The sequence below is a fragment of the Aphidius gifuensis genome, linkage group LG5 (genome assembly GCF_014905175.1).
Source record: "Aphidius gifuensis isolate YNYX2018 linkage group LG5, ASM1490517v1, whole genome shotgun sequence".
NCBI lineage: Eukaryota > Metazoa > Arthropoda > Insecta > Hymenoptera > Braconidae > Aphidius > Aphidius gifuensis.
Window position 1 is genome coordinate 9,570,501 of NC_057792.1, and position 18,433 is coordinate 9,588,933.

An 18,433-nucleotide genomic window follows, 5' to 3' on the forward strand; every position below is an offset into this window, starting at 1 on the left:
TTTTAAGTTTATTTTATCACTCTATTTTTTCATCTACTGCGCCGGTCCGGGTTTCCGAGTGATTTTTGGAACGTCCCCTGGATAATTTTTCCAATAATTGAAAGCCAAAAAAAATAATGTCATGCGCTAGTACTGCCACTACAAAAAACAGCTTTTTCTTATAAAATTTTGGTCGGTATTACAGGGCGAAATTGTAGAGCGAAAAAAAAAATTTTATTAAAGGAATGTACCCATAATATTAATTTCTCGTATGATGTTTTAATTCTAATAAAACTTTTTATACACGTTGATGAATTTTTTTTTCCGTGTAATGAAAAAAAACAGTTTGACAGCTGTGTACAGTGGTGCGAGTTTAATATGGTTTCATAAATCATTTAGTTCACCTTATGAAAAAAGAGGGCACTTTCAACTATCATACACTTTATGTAGTATCATACGTATGATTGTATGATACTCCGAAAATCGTTGAATTACCCATCACTGTTACCTGCTCAACACTTTTTTTGCAGTGGACACTTTTTTTGACCGACGAAAATAAAATACACATTCGCTTTGTAAATTGAAGTGAAAGTGATAACTAAAATTAACGGTATCCAATCATATTTTTAAAAAGCATTCAAAATGAAACAACAATCAAACGAAACAAAGTTTTTTTTTGGTAGTTTTGGTGAGGCTGATGAATGTCTGTTCGACTATTTACATGCAGAGGTGGTTAACTACGTTATTGGCCAAAACTCCATCGTTAAAGTAACCCGAAGCTAAACTAACTAAATGAAAAATAAAATATTCAAATAAAATAAAAGATTTTTATGATAACATTCTAGGATGGTGATGAAGATATATCAAAACTTGAATGGATGGGATTCGCAGTTGGTTACCGTGTGATCGAACGTCTCACTAGAGAATGGGTTCGTTTTAAAGACGAACTTGATATGATTAAATTCATCTGCACTGATTTTTGGTCAAGTTTGTACCAAAAACAAATTGACAATTTAAAAACTAACCACCACGGTACATACGTTCTCCAGGACAATGCATTTAGGTTGCTCTCAAATATCAGTGGAAATGAGCAATATCTCAAAGAAAGCCCACGGTTACTTGCATTTACCTGTGGATTATTACGCGGTAGTTTAGCTAATCTTGGCATTGTTAGTGTTGTAAAAGCTGAAATATCATGTCTCCCAAGTTGTAAATTTCACGTTGAAGTCCAGAGAGTATGAAGCTTATAGTATAATTAATTAATATCAATAATAAATGAAAAGGATAGTGAATTGATTTTATTTTATTCAAAATTTCAATCAAAATATTTGTTATCAGATTCCGTTGAATTTATTTTTGTCATTCCTAATAAAATTGAACACGTCTTTTTGATCGATAATTCCTACAAATTTGTCATCCTTATTCTCATCGACAACGACAACAAAAGATTCTTTTTCAAGAATCCTTGATACTCTGCCGATTGTGACAGTAAAATTAACTTTGCTAAATGATTTAACAGCAAGTTTATCAGCTGGGCATGAGTTGGTAGCATCCCCATTAATAAGACCAGTCATGAGTGACTTAACAGAAATATATCCAGTGAATTTATCACCAATCAAAACTGGAATTATCTGATATTTTTCATTATTGAACATTTCCAAGGCGTATTGGCACGTTGCACCTTGAGAAAGTGGCTTTTGTTTGACAAAGTTGATGCTAGATACTGGAAGATTCCACCACCATTTGTTGGCTTCTTTCGGTGCTGGTGGTTCCATAAACCCACGTGCTTCCATCCAATGATCTGATACAAACTTCGTCATGTAGTTACGAATTCCATCGGGAAGAAGAACAACTATTCTTTTATTAGCTGGTAAATCTTTCGCAAATTTAAGGGCAGAGATAACAGCAGCTCCACTACTTCCACCACAGAGTAAGCCTTCTTCTTTAATTAGTAGTCTTGCCATTTTAAAAGCCTCGCAATCGTCATTTTTAACCCAAGTGTCAATAACCCTGTGATCCAAGACAGTTGGAATAAAATCATATCCAACACCTTCAACATCATAGTAGGTTGTTTTTGTTTTGTTCAATTCCTCTGGACGAGCAAGAATACTTCCGAATGGATCAACAGCAACGACTTGGGTCCTTGGTGATAATTCTTTAAGTTTTCTGCCAATGCCACTTATGGTTCCACCAGTTCCAGCACCAGCTACAAAGTAATCAAGTTTACCATCAGTTTGCTGCCAAATTTCAATTGCAGTTTGATCATAATGAGCTAGAGGATTGCCCGGATTGATATATTGATTGAGAATCACGCTGTCTGGTATTTCTTCTAATAAACGATTTGCTACACCGAGATGAGAATCTGGACTATCCCATGCTGCTTCAGTTGGTGTTCTAATTATTTCAGCTCCCAGAACTTTGAGTGTGTAGAGTTTTTCGTCGGACATTTTTTGAGGCATCACTATGATGCACTTATAGCCACGGACAGCAGCTGCCATTGCTAATCCAATTCCTGTATTACCAGATGTTGGCTCAATTATCGTAGAGCCTGGTTTCAGAATTCCAGCTGATTCAGCATCTTGAACCATCCGGTAACCGATCCGATCCTTAACAGATCCACCGGGATTTAAAAATTCACATTTTACAACTGAAAAGTAGAGTTAATGAAATTTTAAGAAAAAAATTACTGTCGATTTCTATTCAACCATAAATAATAATCATTCTTGAATATTATGTTAATACTAGTGTGTAAATTGATTTATTAAACAGAGTAATTTGTAAAAAAGTTAATCTTTTTTTTGTTTTTTTACACAATCGAAATTATTTCATATAGGTAATTGTCTAATCACATAAGAGGATTTCGAACATACTCAAACTTTCTATGTTTTTTGTTAATTTTTAGAGTAGTTTTATGAAATGGTTGTCAATGTTATGTGAAAAATATTTCGCATAGCGTCAAAAAAGATATTCATGTTTAAAGTAAATAAGAACACCAATGGCATTTAGAAAAGATTAATTAGTATGCGATTGAATTTTTTTTTGATTAATAGTTCAAGTGGGCCTATTTTAGACAAGTTATACATGGAAGCTTTTAAGCACTCTCATACCACGCAAAATGAAATTGAGATAGCGATTCAAGCTCCGTTAAAAAATTAAAATTTTAAAAATACGAGATAACATTTTATGGTCGGATGATTTTCATAACTTTTTTGGATAGTCGTACATGGGAACACTGTTATCACCGGCTTTATATTTTTTTTTTATTTTTTAACATTGATCCCTAACTTTTGGTAGCGTTTCATTGTTTCGATGTAAACATATATCAAAGTTATTTTCAGTTCAGAACTTACAAATTTCACATTTGACTCCATAAAATTTTGGTATTCTGTTCAGCCGTATTAAAGGCGTTTGTCCAATCGCTTCAAGAATATCTGGCAAAACTTTCTTTCTATCGTTCAAGCTATATAAATAAAATAAATAAAATAATTTAAATTCTTTTACATAAAAAACATCTAAATTGATAGCAGACAAGATGAAAAGATACTGTGTAACAGTAACTTCATCACTATTGTTACAAATGCATTTATATTGGACTATTGACTTACACGTCACGCTTGAAATGTGGAGAATCATTAGATTTTGTTTGCCACGTGCAGCGACTTGCTGAATTCGGTGGACGGATTTCCATTTAGTTTTTGAAAATAGATATTCGAAAAATGATAAAGATTACGAAAAATTGGTGCAATATACTGCTTAACCATAGACTGTAATGAGTCAACTTAATGAGTTGATACGAATTTTTGAATCACTGGAGACCGTTCAGAAAACTCTAATCCGTTAAAGAATATAGAGGTGTGTGTCCATTTGCAGGGTTTTCCATGAGCTGATAATTAACCGTTATTTAATATCTTTTTTTTCAGGGGTTATTAACCGTCGATAGAGTTGCTTACACGGCGCCAGTCTTGGGTAGGTATGATACCGGTGTATCATACACTGTATCATACAGTATAATACATCTCCATTATCATACGCCATGTATCATTATAGAGTGGGTATCAGCAGAGTGAAGCCACCGAGGTTTTATTAGTCCGACATTTTGTGCTCGCCGTATGGAGTGGGTATAAGAGGTTTCCGTCACTTCCGAGCTCGCCGTATGGAGTGGATATAAGAGATTTCCGTCACTTCCGAGGTAAAAATCATCGAGGGCTTCATCGCTTTATGTACCTCACTTTATAGCCATGGTGCCAGCATGAGTAGCAGGCCAAAATTTAATACAAGCTTATCTATATCATCACTGTGAATAAACAATATTTATTGGGGCATTAATACAGTGATGATATAGATAAGCACCTGTATTGAGATTTTGTGCCTTTGTAGTTCTTCAAACAACCGTACGTCGCTAGCGCCATAAGTGAGCCGTAAGTGAGACGGAACTGAGCCGAGACGACCATCGAACACAGCTTATGTATCATTAGAGTGGGTATAAGCATGGTAGAAATACTACAGCAGTCCAATTCACAGGGCAAATTTTTTACAATTTAGGGCTTTTTTTTGCCGGTAATGGCGCTTGTCAAATTTTTTTTATATAGATTTCACATACAAAAGCTCTACAAGCGCCACCAGTAGAGGAAAAAAGCTCTAAATTGTAATGCCCTGTGAATTGGACTGCAGGTATGGCAGTGCGCAGCCTGGTTTGGCCGCTGTGAATCGACCAATCAAAAGGTCGCCTTCTCGCCACAAAAATGGAAGACTTTATGCGCGCGCGATACAAATTTTTTAAGAAAATTTTCAAGTTTTTTTTAAATTTTTCAAAAGTTATCATATTTATTCAACTAGATTTGGTATATTTTATAATGATTCACATACATCAAAAATAAAAATTAATTATTTATATTAAATAAATAAATCCAAGTATAATAAATACAACACAACCTCTATTGTTTGTGGCATAAAAAAAACAACAATAATTAAAATATTATAATTTATTTGTTAAACTGTCTTGGTTTTTTTATTTTTTTGATTTTTTATAAACATGCTCCACATATATTTATTAGTATTTACAACAATATAAAAAATAGTTGTCAAAACAGTATGTTAGAGAGAGAGGCTCTTATAATAGAGATTGCATGTTAGAAAAAAAGGAAAAATAAGAAAAGCAAACTGCTCGATGGCGCGTTGTTGATTGGTTGAAAAAATAAGGCTGCGCAGAACGCGACGAAAAAAGCATGGACTACTGCCATACCTGTAGTACTTCTACCATGGGTATAAGCAAGGTCAGCACCCATATTCAGCACCCGTATTCAGAGGATGTACTTTTCATTAGTGGCGCTTTTTCCGATGAAAAGCTCTATAGTTAAAAGTTTAATGAGAACATCCTCTGAATACGGGTGCAGAGGATGTTCTCATTAGGGCTTTTTTTTCCGATGGCGGCGCTTGTGAACTTTTTATATAGATTTTACCAAGAAGACTAGAAAGAAGGAGAGTCAACTCCCTGTAGTGGGGGATAGGCCAAATGGGACAAAATATGTCCTGTACCTAGAGCTTCTCAAATTTGCCAATTTGGCGCTGATTGTTCTCAGCCGTACTTATGCGCTAACTATTTTAATTATTGTTATAGCGCAGGTTTATTATTCGATCATCTTAGAAATGTCGGAATATATCAGGTTTATCAATTTGTTGATCCATATTAAACAGACAAAAATTCACTGGGTGATGATGATCGATAAGTAACGTTTTAAAAATTTAACAAGTAACATAAAGTACTACAATAAAATCATATCAACTTGTTCACTTGACAATAAATTTTGTTTGTCAACATTACAAAAATTTGGGATGCTAGAAAAGATTGAATGTAACAAAGCTCAAATTATAAATAGTGAACTCAACTCTTTATTAAGTTACCTAGCTGACGTTGTAAATTATATCCAGTAATATTGTGTACATTTTTATCGAAGCAATTGTATAAAAAAAATAATGATTTTGATGGTAGAAATATTTTTGAAAGTGCTCAATTTTTCGTAGCAAGACTCAATCTTGTTATTCAATAACAATATTTTTAATTATAACTATCAATTTCGTATTCCTAAAAATCAACAATATATTATTTGGACTTTTTTATTATGACTATTTAATAAATTTAATTTTTAATTTAATTTAATTTTTATCAATTATTTGTATACGATCAGCCAGCATAATTTTAATTTCAATCTTATTTTCATCTGCAGCATCACGCGATTTTTGAGTTGCTGACTTAGATAATACAGCACATGGATCATCAAAACTATGATTATGTTTGTCTTGCTGCACCCGTATTCTCAGGGCAAATTTTATACAATTTAGGGCTTCTTTTTGCCACTGATGGCGCTTATAAAATTTTTTTTATATAGATTTTACATATAAAAGCTCCACAAGCGCCACCGGTGGATGAAACAAGCCCTAAATTGTAATGCCCTGTGAATACGGGTGCTGCACATCTACGTTTTTGTCTCACTATTGACATTATCAACAATGTTTGGGATTTATTGTATGAAATAATCAAATTATATCTTCTTCTTGAAAATATAGTTCACAAAAATTGTTAACAACTATCACATTAAGCCATGTTACACGAGCATCCTGCAGAAAATAAGAAACATGAAAATAGTAAACAAAATTTAAATTCAATGATTATCAGTAGAAAAGTTAATAAATAGGGTTTTAACAAAAACAAATACATCAATGATTTTATAAGCATGTAAGAAGTATGATTTTTTAAACATCAATTAATGATAAACTGTTAACATAAACAAAAACAATTAAATTCTGGCAAGAATTCTTTTTTATCAAAGTGTTGGTCTAACGATGTTGAACTAACTTACTTTTGGTATCTGAAAAAGCCGTCAAATCACTCTTGTTTTTGGTTTTCCAAGCACTTTTTGTGCAACAAACTCGTGGAATATTTACGTATAATTTTGATATAAAACATGTATATAAATTACATGACAGAAAAAAAAAAAAATAAAAAACGCTATCCCAAACGAATCTGCGCTATAACAATATTTATTAGGAAATATGTAGTTAGCGCATAAGTACGGCTGAGAACAATCAGCGCCAAATTGGCGAATTTGAGAAGCTTGAGGTACAGGACATATTTTGTCCCATTTCTAATGTACGGAGTTGACTCTCCTTCTTTCTAGTCTTCTTGGATTTTACATAGAAAAGCTTCACAAGCGCCACCATCGGAAAAAAAAAGCCCTCATGAGAACATCCTCTGAATACGGGTGCAGCAGTCCAATTCACAGGGCATTACAATTTAGGGCTTTTTACCTCCACTGGCAGCGTTTGTGGAGCTTTTGTATGTGAAATCTATATAAAAAAAATTTTACAAGCGACATCACCGGCAAAAAAAAGCCCTAAATTGTAAAAAATTTGCCCTGTGAATTGGACTGCTGTAGATTAATAGACGGCCGGGATCAGGTCGTCGCATGACTCAGTGCGCATGCGCGGTCAGCCATGTTCGGTGCTGTTCCCGACTACTAATGTTTACCAAGGTCTGTAGATTAATAGACGGCTGGGATAAGGTCGTCGCACAAGCGTCAAACATGGCCGACTTTTAGGCGCGCATTATTTAAACCATCTTTATAGCTTACATCTGGTCTATTACAGAAACAGTATACAACAAGAAGTTAACACTTAATTTTTTTCAATTAATAATTAATTAAATATTCTGAAAAATTGACAAAGTTATCAGACAGTTTAATATAAATAGTTGTAAGTAGTGAAACAAAAATTTACTCGAATAATACAATTTTTCTTTTCAATATAAAAATAAAATAGTCGAATAATATTTTTTATCTGACAACAAAATATATTTTTCTGGCTTTAGTAGGCTTTTGCCTGTCGCATACTAAGTATAAGTGAATAGTAAATAACTCAATTAAAAGGTTTTTTAAAATGGACAATTTTCCGAATACATTAAGAAGCTTGTTAAACTTGTTTGGCTTTTTTAATTTTTCTCGTTGTCTTTCTGACAGTATCCATTCTTATTCAACTTCGTAATTCGCAGTGAAACTATTATTTGCTTTCTACTTCCTAGTTTAAACTCGAAATTTCGTGGTGATAAAGACAATGTTGATTTTGAAGCATGAAATTAAATTTGATAACTCCTTCATTATATTTTTTTATTATTTCTGCTTGTAATTCATCAGCAAGAATTAATTCTAATTAATAATTAGAATTAATATAATTCTAATTAATAATTAGAATTAATATAATTCTAATTAATAATTAATTAATATATTAATTAATAATAATTAATAATATAGTATCAATTGATACTATATGATCCTTATCCAAGTTTACTAGTGGCAATTCAATCTGCTGCTCATCACTTGGTAAACATTTATTGGTATTATTAGACTTTGGTAACTTGAATAAACTCTTTTTGTTGTCAGTGGTATATTTATCTATGATTACATCAAGCAATGGTCTGGAAAAAGATTCACCTAAGTTTGTTGTTGACAACTGCTTTAGTGATTCACATGAACTCTAATTAACATCATGTTCTAAAAAAAAAATAACTATTAATATTTTTTTATCAAGACAACTTTAATATAAGTTAAAATTCAATGTTTATTCTTACTCACGTCACTTGTATTTTGGTGAATTTTACTTAAAAAAACTATCAAAACATCACCAAACAAAGTTGGTACTGCATTTGGTTTTAATTTTTTTTGAGCCATCCTGACGATGTTGTTCATATTGAGATTCATTATGTTGGATCTTTATAAATATATCTGTAAATATCAATATTTTTAAACTAGTAAACTAATAATTTTGATCAGGAAAAAGAAAATCATGTGAAGAAATAATCTTACCTCACATAACGTTGAGCTTGGTTTTATTTGGCTCACACCAGCACCAGTAGATCATTTTCGACGATGATCTGAATCTCTGGGGGAAGCAACCGATCGCACAACGTTGACGTACAATATTTATTCAATAAATAAATGATTAAATTTTGATGTTGAAATTTTTTTGACATGCCATACACTGTTTGTTTACATTGTGTGGTGAACATTAGGAGTGGGGAATAGCATCAAACATGGCTGACCGCGCATGCGCACTGAGTCATGCGACGACCTTATCCCAGCCGTCTATTAATCTACAGACCTTGATGTTTACCACATGTAAACAAACAGTGTATAGCATGTCAAAAATATTTCCAATTGAAAATTTAATCATTTATTTATTGAATAAATATTGTACCCCTAGCGAAAATGCCGATAGTCGGATTGTGCACTGATCTCATACAAAAACGACACAAAACCGACACACGACTATAAGAATTTCTAAGTCACAAAAATAAATAGTAAGAAGCATTTAAAAAATAAAATGTTATGTCTAAAAATTTCTAAATAATATTTTTATAATTTAAGACACATTAGAATTTTTTTTAAATAATTTTTTTATTTAAAAAACTCAATTCTGTTTATGTGTTAAAAGTGAGGTTAGCTGTCAGAATCATCTGTACACGACTGTGAGATTTTACAATTCTCACACAATTCCGACACACGACTGTGAGAATTGTAAATCCGACACAAATCCGACAGTATATTTTTATTTTGTATTTAATATAAAAAAAAGCATTTTATTAATAAAAATTTTTGTTCAATATTAAAGTTATAATATTTTAATAATTTTAGGCATATTAGATTTTTTTTTTTTGAATGAATTTTGACAAAAAAAATAATGATATTTAAAAAATTCTAATGTGTCTTAAATTATAAGATTATTATTTAGAAATTTTTAGACATAATATTTTATTTTTTAAATGCTTCTTACTATGTATTTTTGTGACTTAGAAATTCTTATAGTCGTGTGTCGGTTTTGTGGACGTAGGTAAATTCAGATTGAACCTCCTGGGGACCTCCCCGTGGCGAGAGTCACGGTTTATGCCATTCTACGGCTCTTCGGTAGATTCAGTTTTAGCTCTCTCGTTTTGGCTAGTTTTGCCGAGTCAAATAAAAGTAAAATAAGGGACTTAGAATTTTTTTAAAATTTTTTTTCTAATTTTTCTTTAAGTTTGATTCTTATATTTTCTTATAATTAATTTTAGATATTTTTCTTATTCACAATTTACCCAAGAATTTGGATAGTAAAATGAGCTAGAAATTGATTGTTTGGCTACAATTACAGCTATAAGTAAAAAATCTAGCTAAGTAGAAAATTAAGCTGGTAAAATTATGTAGATATTGTTGGTTTGGCTCTAATTAAAGCTAAGTAAAAGATGTAGCTAAGTAAAAAATCTAGTTAAGAAAAAGATGTGGCTAAAGAAAAAATTAAGCTGGTAAAATTATGTAGATATTGTGTGTTTGGCTATAATTAAAGCTAAGTAAAAGATGTAGCTAAGTAAAAAATCTAGCTAAGTAAAAAATCTAGCTGAGAAAAAGATGTAGCTGAAAGAAAAATTAAGCTGGTGAAATTATGTAGATATTGTGTGTTTGGCTATAATTAAAGCTAGGTAAAAGATGTAGCTAAGTAAAAAATCTAGCTAAGGAAAAGATGCAACTAAAGGAAAAATTGAGCTAGTGAATTTATGTAGATATTGTGAGTTTAACTCTAATTAAAGCTAAGTAAAAGATGTAGCTAAGTAAAAAATCTAGCTAAGAAAAAGATGTAGCTAAAGAAAAAATTAAGCTGGTAAAATTATGTAGATATTGTGTGTTTGGCTATAATTGAAGCTAAGTAAAAAATCTAGCTAAGGAAAAAATCTAGCGTATTATTAATTAAAAAGTAAAAATTATTCCCTTTATTTACTTTTATTTGACTTGGCAAAACTAGCCAAAACGAGAGAGCTAAAACTGAATCTACCGAAGAGCAGTAGAATGGCATAATCCAAGATAGGGCATGACCCTCACCGCTGGGTACCAAGAATCTGAATTTACCGATTTTATCAAAGAAAATCCGATGAAAATGAATAGCTAAGAGAAAGAAGTAGCTAAGAAATTGATGTAGCCAGAAAAATTATGTTTTAAGCAACATTAAATCTTTAGCCACATTCTTTCCTTAGCTACTGCTTTTCCTTAGACATTTTTGTCGTTTGAAAAATTTAATAACATGTATTTTATTTATAAAATAAAGAGATATATATAAGACAAGCAGTAGCTAAGAAAAAAATGTAGCTAAGAAATAAATGTGGGCAGAAAAATTATGTTTTGAGCAACATCAATTCCTTAGCGACTGCTTTTCTTAGGACGTTTTTATTTTTCAAAAATAAAATAACATGTATTTTATTCATTAAATGAATTAAGGACAAGCAGTAGCTAAGGGATTGAAGTTGCTTACAAAATAATTCTTCTGGCCACATTAATTTCTTAGCTACATCGTTTCCTTAGCTACTGGTTGTCCTTGAAATTTTTATTTATTTAATGAATAAAAAATAACCAAAAACAAGCAGTAGCTAAGGAAAAGATGTAGCTAAGGAATTGATATTGCTCAAAACATAATTTCTTTGGCAACTTTAATTCCTTAGCTACATCTTTTTCTTAGCTACCATTTTTTCTTGGAATTTTTATTTATTTAATAAATGATATACATGTAATTTTTTATTTTTTAACAAAAAAAATTTGCAAGGAAAAGCAGTAGCTAAGGAAAAGATGTAGCTAAGGAATTAATGTTGCTCAACCCTGGTGGAAATGATTCTCCGGAATTGCTCCGGATTACTCCGGATTATTCCGGAATCGCTCCGGAATATCTCCACATTATTCCGGATTTGCTCCGGATTATTCCGAGTTGCTCCGGATTATTCCGAATTGCTCCGGATTACTCCGGAATTGGCTCACTTGGAAAGTGCGGAAAAATACGAGAAATCCGTATCAATTCCAAAATACTCGAATTCCTGTTTAAAATGAAGGAAAATGAATGACCAAAAAATTTTAATGGGCCAATTCCGGAGTGATACGGAGTTTTCCGGAATTTTACGGAGTATTTCTCAAGTTGCTCAAAACATAATTCCTTTGGCAACTTTAATTCCTTAGCTACATCGTTTTCTCAGCTACCAATTATTCTCGGAATTTTTATTTATTTAATAAATAATATACATGTAATTTTTTATTTTTTAACAATAAAAATGTCCAAGAAAAAGCAGTAGCTAAAGGAAAAGATGTAGCTAATAAATTAATTTGGCCAGAAAAATTATTTTGTATGCAACTTCAATTCCTTAGCTACATTCTTTCCTTAGCTACTGTTTGTCCTTGACTTATTTACTAAATAAAATACATATCATTTTATTTCAAAAAAAAAAAATGTCCATGGAAAAGCAGTAGCCAAGGAATTAATGTTGCTCAAAATATAATTTTTCTGGTCACATTAATTCCTTAGCTACATTTTTTCGCTAGCTATCTTTTGTCCTATATATATTTATTTATTTAATAAATAAAATGACATATTTTTTATTCTTTAAATAAATAAAAATTTCAAGGACAAGCAGTAGCTAAGAAATTAATGTTGCCAAACAATTATGTTTCAAGGAATTAATGTTTCTTAAAAGATTTTTGGCAACATTAATTTCTTAGCTACTTCTGTTCCTTAGCTGCTTCTTTTTCTCGGCCGTTTTTTTTTTTCTACAAGGAACTTACATGAATTTTTTTTATTAAATAAATAAAAACCTCAAGGACAAGCATTAGCTAAAGAAAAGATGTGGCGAAGGACTTTCAGCAACAATAATTTCTTTGCCACATCCTTTTCTTGCCCTGGTGGAAACATTACTCCGGAATTTCTCTGTTTCTGAATTATTTTCGGAAAAATTAACCCTAGCGGAAGAGTCATTAATGAAATGGGCGCTTACTCAATAGCAGATTAATAGCAAGTCAATAGCAAAAAGAATTATGAATTACAAAGGCTCTGCATTTTACTAAACATATTGAATTGATCTACATAAATTAAGGAAAAAATTAACAATGTTTCTATCACATTATTATAGCGTGATTAGTGGTCTTCGATTTTTGCCGATGTATCGACAAGCTGATTTTAAATCAGAAAGTATCGAGTAAAAATACTTTTTTTGGGCCGATGTATCGATTCTCGATACTTTTTGTCAAGAATCGGAAAAAAAATCGGGTGTACTGAGCCAAGAAAAAATATGAAATCACTTGGTTAATTTTTTTTCATTTTGGGTTTTTTTTTCTATTTTTATTTGTTTGCAAACCATGGTTCTATTATATTAGAAAAAAAAAATAGTGTTTTTACCACGTTTCACTAAAGTGATGATTTCTTTACCTACCGAGTAACGTATGGCCTACCGTAGGGTGGAATTTTTTTAATTGAATAAACAAATCAATTAATAATAGTTTTTTTTTTTTAAATATTCCTGATTTTCCGATAAATATATAGTTAAAAAAAAATAAAAATATTATAATCGAATAATTCATTTGAAAAAAAAAAAAAAAAAAAAAGTACTCGATACTTCAGTATTGTATATTGTTTTGTATATTTATTATATTGTTTTTGAAGTGAAACTTCTTTAGAATGGGCAGTAAAAAAAAAAAACAAAAGATGGATGCAACGAAAGTAACGGTATGAAGGTAAGTAATTTTAAATTATTTTTTATCTTGTTTTATTTATTTATTCCCTTGACAACGATACGAAAAAATTTGTTTAAAATTTGTTTCAAAATTTTAGTTCCATGAAAGATTCAAGAGACAAAGGTGAATATTAAGGTTAAAACTTTTATTATATACAATATATAATTTATTATGTAATTTTTGATCAAATAATGAGTATTTAAAATTAATCTGTTAAATAAACAAATAATACACAAGATAATAGTTATTCAAGTGCTTGACATAATACGACAGCAACATCATAATCACAATACCAAACAACAATAAATAATATGTGGATGAAATGTGGTACCACGTGAACGTAAAGATAGTTGAAATGGTATTTTAGATTGTATAGGATTTCAAGAAACAATTAATGACATTGAAATATTAGCAGAAAAATGTGACAAATTCACTGGTAATCCTAAATCAGTAAAAATTGAAATACGACGAGGTGCTATACCAATGTCTGATAATTTTGATGAGACTTGTAATGGTGGTTATAATAATATTTTTAAACAAATAATGAGTATCTAAAATAAATCTGTTAAATAAACAATTAATGCACAAGATAGTGGTTATTTAAGTGCTTGACATAATACGACAGCAACATCATAATCACAATACCAAACAACAATAAATAATATGTGGATAAAATGTGGTACCACGTGAACGTAAAGATAGCAAAGATGGTAATTTAGATTGTATAGGATTTCAAGAGACAATTAATGACACTGAAATATTATCAAAAACATCTGATAAATGTACTGGTAATCCTAAATCAGTAAAATTTAAAATACGACGAGATCCTATACCAATGTCTGGTAATTTTCATGAGACTTGTACTGGTAGTTGTAATAATATTTTAAATCAAATAATGAGTATTTGAAATGAATTTGTCAAATAAACAAATAAAACCCAAGATAGTGGTTATTCAAGTGCTTGTGCTTGTTATGATCGTGCTTGCCATGATCGAAATAAATTCAAGATCTTGAATGAATTTGTTAAGGACAAAAAAATGGAACAGATGATTAAATATTGAATCATTCAATGAAACAACAACAACAGGAGTAAATAATAATTTAGTAAATGATGTACCGAGTAGAAATCAAAATAACAACAACAATATTGATCATATATAAACAACAGCAATCATAATAGAACAAATACATGGTGGTGGTGGTGGTGGCGGCGATGATGCACCATCATGTATTTGTGGTTAATTCGCTCATAAAAACGATGTTGAAAAAATAGATCAATATTTGACATTAAATTTATTTAACATCAAATAGTTCGTTTTGTTTTTTTTTTTTTTTTTACGGAGGCTGGGAGCCATAGGCTCAGCCACAGTCTTGAATTCATCGGCAAAAAAAAAAAAACGCTCATAACTTACGAACTAAGTAACCGAGAGACTTTGTACCAGGCTCGAAAGAAGCGCATTGAAAAACTCTATCGCCCGCGTAATAGGTTTTTTGCTCTATTGATAATAGTTTTTAATCAAAAAACTAAAATGTAAATTTTGAAAAAATTTTTTTTCTTACTTAAAAATTTGTGGTGTCTAAACTTTCCATCAGAGAGTATTTATCACCGAAGGTTTTTTGTTCGTGAATCTTTTCTGTTTTATATTTCATCAATTATTATTTATGTAACTTAAAATAGTACATACGTTTTCATGTGAAAATTTTACAAGTTATAAAAACGGCGCAATAAATAACTCGACGCAAAACTCATAGTCGAGACTTCGTATTAGGCTCAATTTATGTGTCTCAAAAAACTCTATCGCCCGCTTTGCAAAATTCCTTTCCATTTATAATAGTTTTTGAGAAAAAAAGAAAAAAACTATAAAATTAAAAAAAAAAATTCTGATATTTAATTTTTTTTCTCGAAAACCGTTATTGAGAGAAAAAAACCCCTAATGCCGTCACTAGATTTTTTTTAAGGCACATAATATGAGCCTAACACGAACTCCCTATCTTGATTATAACAAAAGTTATGACTCGCCGAAAAAAAACTTAAAAACGGCGCAATGAATAACTCAACGCGAAATCAAAAGAGAGACTTCGTATAAGGCTTTTATTATGCGTCTCAAAAAACTCTATCGCCCGCATAATGGGTTTTTTCCCCTATCTATAATAGTTTTTGAGAAAAAAAAAAAAACCTTCAAAATTTGAAAAAAAATTCGGATATTTAATTTTCTTGCTCGAAAACTGTTATTGAGAGAAAAAAAAATCCGTAATGCCGTCACTAGATTTTTTTTAGGTGCATAATTTGAGCCTAATACGAACTCCCTATTTTGATTATAACAAAAGTTATGGCCATAGCCGGCTCGCCGAAAAAAAAATAAAAAAAACGGACCAAAAAATGTCATCATAGAGTTGAAATAAAATGTTTATAAGGCTCCAAAAAAAGCTTTGAAAAACTCTATTGCCTTTCTTTTAAATATGAATAATGTTTTCGTTAATTAACGGTTAAAATATGTCTAAGCAATAAAAATAACAATGACCCTAGCCGGAGTATTGAAAATTTTGAATTTTCAACGGGTAACGCTGGCCACATGCCCCAACAAATGTTACCAGGTCTTTTTTTTTATTCAAATATTGAAGAGATAGCTACTAAATTACAATCAAATTTATTTCCATTATAATTTGTATTAATTTTATCTATATTTTTCAGGCTGTACACGGAGAGAAATCCGCAGCAAATATTACTGTAGTGGTATCGTAAAAATCATAGCTGACGTCATTAAAGCGACTAATTCCCACTTATTATAATGATTATTATTATATTTAGTCTAGATTTTTTACTGTAGTATACCGGAATTTTTGGAGTTCTCGAGTTAATGGTATACTTTATGCCAGAAATTACTGTAGTGTACAGCAGGTTTTTCCGCCAGATGACACGAATATTTATTGGAAATCAAGTGTGTTCCTAACCTCTTCTAAAAAAGTTTATTGTTTTTATTTTATTCATGAATTTAAATAAAAATACGGTGAAACACATGAAAATTATAAAATGGTTTATTTTTTTAAAATTAATAATGTGAGTTGCGGTTTTATTACTATTTGGATTTTTATTTTATATCCAAATTTTACCACAAATTACTTTAATTTAATATTACAAGATTTTAGTTACATATTTTAAATAAAATCAAACACAATTTTTTTAATTTAATATTATTTTAACTCTGTATTTTAATATGCAATTTATATGATATACTGGTACAATATGCTTTTATGTATGGGTGATGTGGTAAAGCCACGTCACCAAAAATATTTATAATTTTTATTTTGCGGACGCACTCGATGGTGGCCGGACTGGAAGTGCCGTTTCTATTTTTCTCTCCCTATCGAGACACACATACAAACATTTTTACACCTAAACTCTCTCCGTCTAGTGTCACGGACACTCATACAGACATCTTATACATATATATATTTGTACACGCTACAACTACCCCCCTTTTTCATTATACATGATTTATCATATTAATGAAAATTATAGTAGCGTTTACATACAAGTATTATACAAAATATTTATAATAAACAATTTAAAATTCTTAATCATCATAGATTTTAAAATCACTATTATTTTACATTTAAAATTAATTTTAACTGTACCTAAATAAAATTTTACAATAATCCTTATTTACAACCACAAATATTTCTTTTAAAATCAAATTAATCTTTGACCTTGAAATTTAACATACAAAATTATAGTTATCAAATATTAAAACTTTACATTATTTTTTTTAAAAAGGATATAATATACATTTACATTGATTAGTAAAATTCAGATGAATTTCTGCCACATCTTACATATTCCCAGCATATTGTAATCGTGGCATCCATCATTGAGTTATTGAATTTAACTTCTAGAATATTATATACGATATATAACATTGAAGTTATTTGAATTAGGATCATCAACAATATGCCACCTGGTCCTTGGCATGAGGCAAATGACATTAACCAGAGTAATTCAGCATTCACTCTTCTCAATTGAATAGTCAAATCAAAGTCAACAAACATATCCAAATGACCCAAATATCTTTTACATCCAAATTTGCCATCAAATTTGTACTTTCTGCCATTCATATTATTATTATTAATTAAATGTTTGTATTTTATCTTGCATTTAATTTTATTTTTAATTTTATTATTGACACTATTGTTTGATTGTGTTGATCACACATTGTTTTATCATTGTGATTAATATCTTTTGAGATATCACCCCCCTGCTGATCATTTATTTTATTTTCATTTTTAAACACATTATCATCAACATTTAATTCATTTTGTTGACAATTATTTATTTCTTCAATATGTTTAAATTTTTCCTCAAGCTGTGCTCGGGCTTTATCTGCTCGTGCACGCATAACACTTTCAACTGCACGCGTTCACTTTCAGCTCGCGCACGTTCACGCTCGGCTTTTAGTTGTGCCTGTCTCGACTCTTCTATCTCAAATTTTAATATTAATATTTCTGCCTCTTTGGCTGCCATCTTGCACAACAATGTGTTATTTTTATTTTTATTATTTTTATTATTTTTACTTTTATCAGCACTTGTTGTATTTATTTTATTTTTATTTTTACTTTTGTGGCAATCTCCTGAGGTGTTACCCCCCTGTTGCTCACTCAATATTTTCATGTTTTCTATAATATTTAATTTTTCATTTTTATGTTGTGACTTCATATCACCAAAATACTCAACAATATTATATTTGTTTATGCTGATAGATTTATCACCATAATTTATTGACACTTCATTTTTAATCATCCATTGATAGCCCAGTATCATATCATACTCAAGATCATATTCCACAACTGCTTTATCATAAAATTTGACCCCGTTTATTATATATGTAAAATAAACTG

General features: G+C 30.4%; 2 protein-coding genes and 1 long non-coding RNA gene across 3 annotated transcripts; 1 reads left to right on the plus strand and 2 right to left on the minus strand.

Annotated features, from left to right (window-relative positions):
- The first annotated feature begins 470 nt into the window (after nt 1–470).
- On the plus strand, nt 471–2,262 carry LOC122857557 (trafficking protein particle complex subunit 6b). Its single transcript, XM_044159808.1, has 2 exons — nt 471–747; nt 825–2,262. The coding sequence occupies exons 1-2, from the start codon at nt 622–624 to the stop codon at nt 1,218–1,220; spliced, it is 522 nt and encodes a 173-aa protein (XP_044015743.1). The 5' UTR covers nt 471–621; the 3' UTR covers nt 1,221–2,262.
- LOC122857541 (cystathionine beta-synthase) lies at nt 1,263–3,875 on the minus strand. Its single transcript, XM_044159785.1, has 3 exons — nt 3,585–3,875; nt 3,330–3,439; nt 1,263–2,626 (listed from the first exon to the last, which is right to left on the minus strand). The coding sequence occupies exons 1-3, from the start codon at nt 3,665–3,667 to the stop codon at nt 1,314–1,316; spliced, it is 1,506 nt and encodes a 501-aa protein (XP_044015720.1). The 5' UTR covers nt 3,668–3,875; the 3' UTR covers nt 1,263–1,313.
- Nucleotides 3,876–8,416: 4,541 nt separating this feature from the next.
- On the minus strand, nt 8,417–9,133 carry LOC122857563. The gene is made up of 3 exons (XR_006374215.1): nt 8,835–9,133; nt 8,604–8,753; nt 8,417–8,522 (listed from the first exon to the last, which is right to left on the minus strand). It is a non-coding gene; the product is annotated as an uncharacterized LOC122857563 (long non-coding RNA).
- Between the last annotated feature and the right edge of the window lie 9,300 nt (nt 9,134–18,433).